Raw genomic sequence first — 11,898 nt, 5'->3', positions numbered from 1 at the left:
AGTCACTTGACCCCCCATGGCCTAGCCCTTACCACTCTTCTGCCTTGGAACCAATACACAGTATTGATTCCAAGATGGAAGGTAACGGTTTAAAAATTAAGTTAAATTAAATTACAGAAAGGGCAGCTAGAGGGAGCACAGCAGATAGAGAGCCAGAGCTGGAGTCAGGAGGTCCTAGGTTCAAATATGACCTCAGATACTTCCTAGCTGGGGAAGTCACTTAACCCCCATTGCCTAGCCTTTACTGCTCTTCTACCTTAGAATTGATAAAATAAAATTATAGAAGAAATCTTTAAAGGAAATTTAAAAGAAAAACAGGTGATTACTAAGGGCCAGCATGAGTTCAGTAAGAACAAACATGATAAACTAATCTCATTTTCTTTCATGCCAGGGTTAATGGATTAGAATCTGATTAGCAGAGTGTCATGAACATCACCTCTCTGAAGTTCAATAAGAAATTTGACGGCTTATCTTATAGAAGAAAATGAGGTCTGTTTGTGGAATGCATATTTATATGACCTGAGAACTGGTTGACTAAACTCAAGGAGTTATTAATGAATGCTTGGGAAGGAGGCCACTGAAGTGATATGATACATCGTGGCCCTCTCCCAAAGTACTGGCTTTTTTGACATTCTTATCAGTGACTTGAATGAAAATGTAAATGGTACACAGGACAAAAGGGCTGATGATGGAAAGTTAGGAGGGATAATTAATACATTGCATGACAAAATTAAGATCCAGGAAGATGTCACCTGGCTAGAATGTCGGGTTGTTGAAATTTGATGAAGGTCTTGCACTTGGATTCAAAAAGTTAGCTATACAAATACAGAATGGAGAAGATGTGGTCAAAAAGCAGTTTGTGTAAAAAGGACCTGGGGTATTTTAAAACCTGGTTCTAGCCAAGGTCAACATAAGACAGAATATGATTTTCTGGCTGCCAAATAAAATTAACATGATTGTAGAAAACACTAATAGTAGTGCTCAGAGTGAAGGAGGCAAGAGTTCTGCTGTGTTCTGCCGTAGTCAGGTTACATCATAAATGCCAAGTTCTTGGCACCACATTTTGGTGAGGCTATTGACAAGCAGAGCAAATACAAAGGTGCTTTAGGATGGTCCATAGCCCAGAAAGCTTTCTATTGGAGCATCACTTGAAAGAACCAGGGATTATTTAGTCCAGAAAGGAGAATGCACATCTGTCTTCAGGTATTTGAAGTGCTTGTCCTGCAGAAAAGGGATTAATTAGACCAATGGATTCATGTTACAGTGAAAAAGGTTTCATCTCATACAAGGAGGAAAATCCCTGCCTACTAAGAGAATAAGATGTTTTAAGAAGCAGGAAGATTTCCATATGACGGAAAGTCTTGAAGCAAAGGCTATATGATGAGTTGGTGGAGATAATGGATCGTGATTTTTCAGACAGGATCCAAGATTTGGGCAGAGTTTGGACCAGGAGATCGCTGGGGATACTTCAGTGTTTAGTCTGAGATGTAAAATCATGTGAGGAACAACTCATGTGAGTATATAGTTCTTAATATGAAAATAGCTTTATGACATTTTTACAGTATGGCAGGTGTTCCCATCAATGCGTGAAAGGAAATTTAAATAGACCAGGCAACTGTCACAGCTTTATTTTGGTGACTCAATACAACATAGAAATATGATTTTTTAATAATTCATATAAAGTTACTGACAATACAATTTTTTTTCTTTTTTTATTTTAATGAAAATTATTTAACTTAGAAATCTATTGTGAAACCTTGTCTAGTTTTTTGCAGTTAACAGATATTCCAGTGCAAAAATAGATCCCATTACAGACAGCATAAAGTGCTTGGAATGAAGGACCAACAATATTGAAAAAGCACAAAAAACAGAGCTTTATCACGAGGTGGGGAGGTGGGAAGAATATACCTAATCCTTAGTAAAATACTAACATACTATAAAAAGGGATGCAACAATTTTTAAAAGAGCATCTAGTAACAAAGGTTCAGACGAATATTTCATTATCAAAGTGGTGCAGTATCACACAACACATGGCTCTTTGGAAACATTTTACCTGATATATAAGAGGGAAAATAGAAATCACCTTAAGTAAATGATTGATGGTCAATGAACGCATGATGTACAATATTCAAAGAGCTGCAGAGCTCTCAGTATACTTAAAACACAGTAGTTTAAGGATTTGTTTTTCAACAATTGAACTAGAGATTCCTTCTTAGATTCACAGTTAGCAAAATTCCAAGGTTTCAAGAGGAAGGAGTAATAGACATCTTTCAAGGCATATTTTAAAGAAGGCTTAAAACCCACAACCTTAAATCTCCACAGGATTGACATAATTAACATTAAAAATTTTAAGAATGGAGTTTTTTTTTAATTTCCTATAGTTGAACCTCATAAATAAAAAGAGGGACTCTTATTTACTTATTTTGAATAATGAAAGAGAGAACACAATCAGATAAAATTATATCTTTTGTGTAATTCTTGTCAAGATTGACCCTACCAGGAGAAGAAAATAGTTTTGTTTTGAAAAGTTGAAATTATTTTTCTCAAATGGCCTTAGTTCAGTGCTCTTCTATATGATTAAAAGAATCTGGGAAAATAAAGCATTGGCATTATTCACAAATTTGGAAGGTTAGATCATGATTATAGTCAAAGAAGACAACCAACTGAATTCAATCATTTTGAATTTTGAAAATCTACATCAACAGAAACTATCCTATGTGCTGATCTCTTACCCAAGATTATTAGAATCTCCTTTAAAGAAAAGAGGGGATGTTAACTTAGGACTCATGTTTTCAATGAACTTAGGAACAATCATTTGAATGATGAAAATGCTATAATAAACCCCTTTAATGATAAAAAATTATTTAAAACAAAAATATAAACTAGCCTGAAATTATCTAAATCACCTTTTTAAAAGACTTATTTTTTAAATGGAGCTTATGAAAAAAGGCACTTCAACTGTACTACACAGTAGTTCTCTCCTATTTTGACTTTGTCTCCAAAATGCTACATGAAGTATAACCAAATTATTTTAAAGCAAAAATATCCACACAACTCAACAGAACTCCCAAGTGTTTATCCACTAAAAATACAAAACTTACAAACATCAACTAATATTTGTGGACATATTTATGATAAGCACGTAATTCTCTTTAAATCTATTTTCAGGCCAGGTAAGAGAGTTTTTAAAAATACATTTTGTCTTTTTTTATGTTGTAAGAGTAATGACGAAAGCAAAAAAAAAATTAGGCTACAAGGTTTTCTGGGATAAATATGTTTTCTAACATCTTCAAAGCCAAATCATTTCAAGTGTATTGTAGTGGCAGGTGAACAAGGTATACTTTGAAAGGCAGAAAATTTCTCCATAACAAATGGTTTTTGTATGGTCTTGAGACACTCTTAACTATTTCTATGCTGTTGTTCTCTGAGCTCTTTCATTTGACGATCCTTGGGGATGGGTGTTAAGAAGTGGACTGGGTTCAGGGGATTGTTTTCTCAAAGGACACCAATAAGATATGTTGTATACATGATTCCATACCTCTCCACCAACATATGTAAACCAATTATGTGAAATAGCATGGCACATTAAATCTACTGAGACTTAGTGCCTCTTTCAGCAATGTTTTCAAAAATACCTACTGATAGTCTTAAATGGAGTCAATTTCAAGCAACCTGAAAATTTTTCAGTTCTAAGTCTGTTGTGAGGTTTTAAACACCATATTCTTTTCACTAGTTCTGTTACATATCTACAAATACATCCCAGATTAGGAGGTGATGCAGCCATACTATATAATATACTACACTGTTCTACCAAGAATTGGTTGAATTAGAAATCATTTAAAGTACTTAAAATTCAAATAACACGGAAAACATTAAAAGTACAATACCTTTTGTTAAAATAAAATGACATCTTTTTTTTTCCCCTCCCAATTCTGGTTGAAATTCACAAAGCCTGAAATAATACTACATTTGTGTTGAACAAAATGACCTTGAGACACAGGGTACCTTTTATTGGACAACTGAGCAATGATGGACATAGGAATTAATACCCAGCAGGTTTTGCATGCTGTCTCTTTTTACTCGTGTGCTCTAGCATTAGCAACATGCAGTCAAGGAATCTGTTGCATTCATTCTCTCCTCCCTGTAGCTTGACTCCTCACTCTTGGCTCCTTACTAGTAAAAGAGTCATAGGAAAGAAGGACAAGAGACTTTCCTGTGGCAATGGAACTAAGAAGCCCGTCTGTCCAGAGCAGCCCAAATCTGGCATGCTGCCACTCCTGCAGCAACTCACAAAAGGGACACTCAAAGCAGTGCATTGTCACCAATGGTGGGATTTGTGGGCCCCGCACTGTTGACTATCGAATGATTTTTCAACGGTCCCTAAATTACAGAGCAGTCACTGAGGCATTCCCTTCACAAAAATAGCATATGATACGCCACGATGCTTCCATTTGTCACGTCTTGGCACTAGCAGGTTCGGTGCATTCATTGCCAGCAATGGATGTATCACCAGGAAACCCTACTCCTGGCATGACAGGATTGAATGACAAAGGATGTGCATGCCTTAGAATTTCAATAAATAATCACTGGCCATGATTACTCAATGAATTATTGTTGCAACCCTAGTAAAAATATAAAAGGAACAAAAAGGGATGATTTAAAACCCAGCAGGTTCCACACTATGGTTTCCCATAGTTACAATGTATTATAAACTAGATTCAAGTCTTTTCACTTGAGAGCTGTACGACAAGGCAAACACTACATACAAAGGCACTGCCCCTGTAATGGAATTTTTTTGTCTTCATTGCATTGAATTGCATTGCATTGTAGAGTATCAGCACAGGGTTCAGTTTGGTTTCTTTCCCACGAAATCCTCTGGCCCTGTCCCCTGGAACGTTTGACTCCCTGCAAAGGAAGACCTCTGGTTCCTCCCGTCTCTGAACCTCTCTCGGTTAGGAGAAAGTTAACTTAGACATAGCTTTCTCTCACTTTCTCATCTTGCAGAAACGATTTGAGAAATGCAACATCTACAACAGTTTGGTTTTTGTGTAATGACAGGTCCTTTAGGTGGTCATCGTCACTTTGGTCCTTTGCAAAGTTTACAAATACCTGTCAAAAGAAAGGTAACCCTTGATTAGTTCTGATCATGTGTTTGCTTCTTTACTCTGTTTACCCAAAATCACCCCCAATCTTGGCATTAGATAGAGAAGCAAATTCTTAACAATGGGAAATAGAGAATCTGGATAACTCAAGGAAAAAACAATCTGGTCCCACCAAAAAGCAGAAAACAACTCCTATCAATAGGCAAGCTTATAGGAAATTGGAGCATTCACATCTTAAAATCAATGAACTCAACTGTGGAGAGTTTGACTTTTTCCCTGAGGATTTACTGAGGTAAAAACCCTCATCTATGTAACAGCAAATTAGTTTCCATTCCAGAGCAGACTTACTTGGTCAAGTGTGGTCTGAGAAACGGAATAATCTTCTATGTGGAGTCTTTTTTTGTTCTGGGAAAGGATGCTGAATATCCTGGCCAGGGAAGACAGGGAAGATGGGAGCTGGTATTGCAGCATGTTGCGGTGCTTCTCTTTGAGGACGCTTCCTGGAAAGGCCAGGCCAAAGAATTCCTGAACAGGCTTGAGGTCAGGATTGGAGCCTGCTATTCGTACAACTATTGTATAACCATCTCCAAACCTGAAACCAACAAAAGCAAATAGGAAGATTTCTTAGAAAACTTCTGAAAAGAATTTTAATCCAGAGACAATGTTATATTATGGGGACCGTGGAAATTTATACCAGGAAAAAATATAATTCTTTCCAGTATCTAGAAAAAGCATTCTTAATTCAATTACTCTACTTGGCTAGGGTTTTTAGAATCTCATTAATTCAGTTACTTTAGAAAAGGGCAAGACTACCTAATTCCCCAATTTGAGCCATCCAAGAAAACCAAGGTTTCACCTGTTCTTTAAGTGTTGGACACTGCCAAGACAACGGAACCTCCCATTGACCATGATTGCCATTCGGGTACAGAGAGCTTCACATTCTTCCATGCTGTGCAAAAAGCAAAACAATTCATTAGTTCTGCAGAGAGTATGTGAAACCATCAAACTGGCATCTGATATTTTCATTCCATTATGATAACAATAAAATACAAAAGAATGCAAAATGCATAGTTTTATTTCATTTCAGATGGGTTTTTAAATACCACTCCATTTAGAGATATGATGAATAGAAAGAAGTTCAAGTCAAATTACCACTATTTACCTGTGAGAGGTAAGCACCACAGACCTTCCTTCTTTGATTACACTTAGAGCACAGTTCCATAAGAAGCGGCGGGCTTTGGGATCCATGCCAGTGGTTGGTTCATCCTACAAAACAAATGATAGGGATTTTCTGAACTGAAAACAAATTGAAAAAAGGTGTTTTTTTAAAATACAACATAATTCAAGCATCTCTAATATAGCCATACATCCCTTTCTGTCTCTATAATGCTCACTAAAACATTGGGGTGATTCTTTACCACATTAATTATGAAGTAGAAGACTTCCTAAAAATGGCCATTTTCAAGGATGTCATTGCAGAGGGGACTCATCAGGGATATGCTAGATAAGTTGAATTTTGAAGCCCCTTTTGGCTGATATTCTATAATTGCAATTTTTAAAAAACTAAGAATTGGTCTCATTTTTAAGTAGCTCTCTTATTTAAAATTAGACAACATAAACAATAATTTCAAAATCAGCATGTGCCAAATATTTTATTTAAATATTCTGCATTTCTGTGCCTCAGTTTCCTCATCTGTAAAACAGTGAAAATGATACTTGCACTATCACACATGGTTATTATGAAAAGAAACAAAGGAAACGGGGATTTTTTATTTTTTTTAAGGAACTGCTTACTACAAATGAGCCGAAGTTGTGGTTCAGTTGTTTGTCATGTCTACACTTCATCACCCTATTTGAGGTTTTCTTGACAAAGATAGTAGAATGGTTTGCCATTTCCTTCTCCAGCTTATTTTACAGATGAGGGAATTGAGGCAAACAGGATTAAGTGATTTGCCCAGGATCACCCAGCTAGTAAGTGTCTGAGGCTATATTGAGCCCAAGATGGTGCCATAAAAGTAGAGAATCACAGAAAGTTATACTGAAAGCCCCCTCAGAGTTCAGCATGACAGCATATTGCTGAGCATAACTCAGTATCTTTATATCATCAGCTCTTCTGATAAATGACTTATGCACAGTCTTTTTCACCCAGAATGTTGGGGGAAGCCAAGGGCTAGACAAAGCTTCCCACATTGGAAAAATGAGAGGGTCTGATTTTAGAAGAAGAGGATTGGAATCTGGGCTCTGCCCCTTCCTTGTGTTTGACTGGAGGTAAGCCACAACCTTCCTAGACCTCAGTTTTCTGTACATGAAAATGAAAAAAATTGAATTTAAATGAGCTTTTTTGGTGGTTGTTAAATTTAACTTACATTTTCTCCTCCTGTGCCTAACCTTTGTTCCTCACTTGCATGGACAGGTTAATATATTAAGCTTTTCAGAAAAGCAGTTCACTTTTAAGACCCAAATCCTCAATCCAACTTAGCACTCCTTTAGTATTTGAAAAGAACAAAAACCAAAGATGTCCTCCCTTTGGCAGTAGCACAGACATGAGCACTGATGATAATGATGAAAAATGATATACAAGTTCATTAGAGAAGCTGGCACTAAAAAAATCTACGAATAATGCTCATCATTTATAATTTATTTTGAATAGTGTTTTTATATGAATTTAAAATGTATCCAAATTAAAGTCAGAAATCAGGGTCTTTTTTTTTTTCGACATGGGAAAAGCACCAAAGAACTGTGCCTTTCTAACACTCACCAAAAACACCACTGGAGGCCCTCCAATCAAAGCAATAGCTGTTGAAAGTTTTCGCTTGTTGCCACCACTGTAATTCCCGGCATACTTTTCTCCATATTTTGTAAGGCCCAGTTTTCGAATTGCCCAGTCACCAACCTATAGCAATAAAAGATATCCAGTTTGTTTGACGTTTTTTGCCCTCAGATTGGCAATGTGTTACATAAAAGCACATGAACCACACCAATTCTAATTCTGTAGTCATCTACTTTAGTGCAGTGCAGCTCAAAGAGTGACATTGTGCAATTTTCTTTTTTCTGCAAAGTCTAAGGGCAGGGTTTGACTCCCTGTTTAAAAGTACTTTATCAGAACACCCTGGACTAAAAATTAGCAAAGGAAAAGAATGACCCCGACCTGTTTTTCAGGGTCATAGGCAGACAGTTTTGTAATAGCTAGCAAAAATATTGTGTGACAACCACAAAGTTCAGTTCCTATCAAAAAGATTCAGTATCATGTTTAAGGGAGAAAGCGCTTGACGAGACAGAAGGCCTTGAGATGCAATACTGAAAATAAAGGCCATGGGAAGCTGTAGAATAAAGTCAGCCTCAAAAAAAATAATTATAACATGAATCACTAACATATCACTTGAGAATTTGAAAATTGAAACAATTGGAATTTTTTTAACTCAAAAGAATAAAACCAAGGATTTCCTCTCTGTAGCTGCACACATCTGAACACTGATGTTAATGACAATGATAACTAGTACTTTTTCCTTGCAAAAAAAAAAAAAAGATATCCTCCCCACTATCCACTGCCCTGACCTGGCAAGAAAGAAAGGAAGAAACTGAACTGAGAGTTCATTGGGAACATGGAACCATTAACAGGGGCTCAAAGAGTGTGAAGAACAGCAACTACAGGAGTGTGTTCCATAGTGACATCTTTATTTCACCATCTTTACCTGATCCAGGCATCATAGCATCTCACAAGCCCAGAAACAGTGGGAAAAGGAACTGAAATTCTTTTTTGGTTATTTATATTTTACCAGAAAAAGGTGGGGCTGATTCTTTAATACACTTATTTTGGAAAGTGCATTGGGTGAATCCATTTTAGGAAAAAAAAAATGTCTATTACTGACAGATGCACCATTGGCATTGATCTTAAGCCATCGTTACCTTGCCAACTTCTTTCTCAGGGACACCTCTCAAGAGTGCAAAGAATTCCACATGCTCTCTTCCTGTCAACAGTTCAGTGATAGCATCAAACTGGGGGCAATAGCCCATGTTCTGATGTACTTCATGGATGTCTGACAAGATACTGCAAAATACAAGGGAAGTAGATGGGATTTTTGCATATGATGAATCAGTAATTACTTGGCCTATGTTCACGGTACCACCTAAGCTACTCCTTCCAGCACTACAATTTGCTGAGTATCAGTTCGGTCATCTTCACCGACTGTCTCTCAAATAGTGCTAACATCCATTCACAATTTTTTTTAAAAGAGGATACAGTATTTGTTGCTTTTGTATAATGGCATTTTGTAAAGGATTATTAAGTTTCCAAAACTTTTAATGCAAAGAAGTAGGAGGTAAGGAGATAATATCTGATAGTGTTACTGTAGAATAATCAGAAAAAGTGATAGAAATTATATTTGAGGATTTTTTTAAAAAAGTAAAAAAGAAAGGCCTTTTCTCACCTGTTTTTATTGAGAAAAGCATCTCCTTTTGTCACAGTGGTATCTCCAGTTAGCATCTTAAAAGTTGATGATTTTCCAGCACCATTCACTCCCAAAAGCCCAAAACACTGAAAAAGAAAGCTAGGTGAGTTGAATCAGACCCTATGCCCAAGTATAACGATACCATGAAATATCAAACGGAAGCCAGATTTCAGATAACCACTGTAGAAAAGCTTTCAAAGAGCAAGATCTTAAAATATTAAACATGTTCTTCAATTTTTAAAATGACTATATAAAAAATTATGCTTTTAAGAAGTAGCAATCATTCATATATATATATATGTATATATACAATATACATATACATATGCAATCCATACAAACATATGCATGTATCGTGGATATATGTGTGTACATATAAACATACACAAAATCCTACTCTGATGCCTGATTATAAGGTCATTTTTCATTTAAGAGGCTAAGTACTAGTCTTAAGTTCTGATGAGTTCTAAAATGAGAAAGGTTTTGAATATAATCCTAGGATTAAGAAGATTCTGCTACCCAAGAGTCAACCTAGCTAAGAAACCACTAGATGATAAATTCTTTGGCCATGACCAAACAAAAAAAAAAAGCAAAGAAAAACAACAAATGTGCCTTATTTTCATTTCTACAATGGATCTGGATCAAAGGGAGCTAAAAATTGAAATTGTTTTTTAGTTTGCCTGTATATATGTAAGATTAAAACCTACATTTAAGGTTAAGATGGCATACTGGATTCTCACAAGCTTTATTAAAAGAGCACAAATCTGAGCAAGTCTTACTAAAATGAAATAATTTTGAACATATTCCTAGTGACCAAACATGTGTCTCCTGCTAAAGGACCAGGAAGTACAGGGAAGCTCATCACCAAAGAACTGGTCATTGAATAATGATGACTTTTTTCAGTCACATAAATTGATGAAAATCAACAACTACTAAGGACACAAAGGGGTTGCAATCAGCATTGGTGCAGGGAATACCCACAATGGTGAAATAATGGCTTTTCTGAAGTAAACATGTATGTATTTTTCTAATATAGACAACATTTGAATGACTAATGCTGAGGTCAAAAATCAATGAGCATCAAATAGAAAGTGAAGTCCAATTCTAACATCCAATCTGAAAAAAAAATTAAATAAATAATATCAACAAGGAAGAGGAAATTCCCATTCATATTTATTTGAATTTCATCATCTTTGTGGATGGTATGGATCAAAAATGTTTTGAAAGTATGAAATTTTCTTAAATAACTCATATTGCTGAAAACCATCATCTGGATTTGAGTTTTCTTACTCTCTAAATTTTTAATGTCCTACAGAACCTATAATTAAAGAAGTCCACGAACATTTTTCTTATTCCCTACTTCCAGTCCTATTCTAATTGGCTTAGCACCTTCTTCATTAACTGGTATAAAAACAAATGTGACAACTTTGACTTTACCTCTCCAGGAGGGATGCCAACACAGATCCTGTCAACTGCAGGTTTCCTCTTGCTTCTATATACCTAAAATAAACCACATCCAGAAAAAAATGAGCATCAATGATTCAAGGTCATCACAAGAAAACTAAGTTATAAGAAAATAAGAGATTTCAAAACCCAGCAGTTCCAGGAACAAATATCCTTGGTGAGGCTCTCTTTATATTCACAGCACCATGAAGACATGGCATTGTGGTACCCTGAGCTTCTATCTTGTTTAGAGACTTTTGCAATCTAAATTTCTATTTTTAAATTCAGTGGGTATCAATTTTTTTTAACAAAAAAACAATAAAATGAGCATTTCCATACCCTATAGAAAAGAAGAAAAAGATTGTGCAGTAAAAGGAATCTTTATTAATGGACATACTTTTTCCTTTTTAAGTAAATAAAATTTTTATCATGTAACTTTCAATCTGTCCTGTTTCTCTACGATTCCTGCTGGTCCATACATGAAGGTTAGAACATACAATTATGACAAGATATACAAATTGTCACCACTACCACCACTACCATTATCATAAAGGTGCATTAATGTTGAGGCAAACATAAAAATACTTTTTTCCTTGAATATAATCAGAGGCTCCATTTTGGTGGTATTTGACTCAAAATTAGACTTTCTTTTTCTTCCTAATTTTTGTTTCCACCAAACATAAAGAATTTGTGAATTCCTTTTATGCCACTCTAAATCACTTCAGTGAAAATCTGAACAAATAAAAAAAAACATATTGTGGAGTACTGGCCTTACACAAAAGGTTCCTTTGTCAAAATTCAATTTACATGTTTTAGGAGTGCACTTCTTATGGAAAGTGAGGTGTCTCATACAACAAAGTTTACTTTTAACCCAAAAGAGAAATTTGAAGAAAGAAAATGTAAAG

At 35.6% G+C, this 11,898-nt stretch overlaps 1 protein-coding gene across 1 annotated transcript in view; it reads right to left on the bottom strand.

The window, feature by feature from the left end:
- Positions 1–1,613: 1,613 nt before the first annotated feature.
- The window catches only part of ABCA1 (ATP binding cassette subfamily A member 1), a 152,507-nt gene continuing 142,222 nt past the window's right edge, over positions 1,614–11,898 (bottom strand). Inside the window, exons 43-50 of the mRNA XM_007499025.2 lie at positions 10,988–11,050; positions 9,530–9,636; positions 9,009–9,150; positions 7,861–7,995; positions 6,265–6,368; positions 5,959–6,051; positions 5,451–5,694; positions 1,614–5,109 (exon numbers count right to left, since the gene is read on the bottom strand). Coding sequence (XP_007499087.1) covers positions 4,969–5,109; positions 5,451–5,694; positions 5,959–6,051; positions 6,265–6,368; positions 7,861–7,995; positions 9,009–9,150; positions 9,530–9,636; positions 10,988–11,050 — 1,029 coding nt within the window. The 3' untranslated portion in view covers positions 1,614–4,968. The remainder of the gene's footprint in view (positions 5,110–5,450; positions 5,695–5,958; positions 6,052–6,264; positions 6,369–7,860; positions 7,996–9,008; positions 9,151–9,529; positions 9,637–10,987; positions 11,051–11,898) is intronic.

The sequence above is a fragment of the Monodelphis domestica genome, chromosome 7, assembly GCF_027887165.1.
Source record: "Monodelphis domestica isolate mMonDom1 chromosome 7, mMonDom1.pri, whole genome shotgun sequence".
NCBI lineage: Eukaryota > Metazoa > Chordata > Mammalia > Didelphimorphia > Didelphidae > Monodelphis > Monodelphis domestica.
This window is presented reverse-complemented; position numbering and strand designations above follow the sequence as displayed.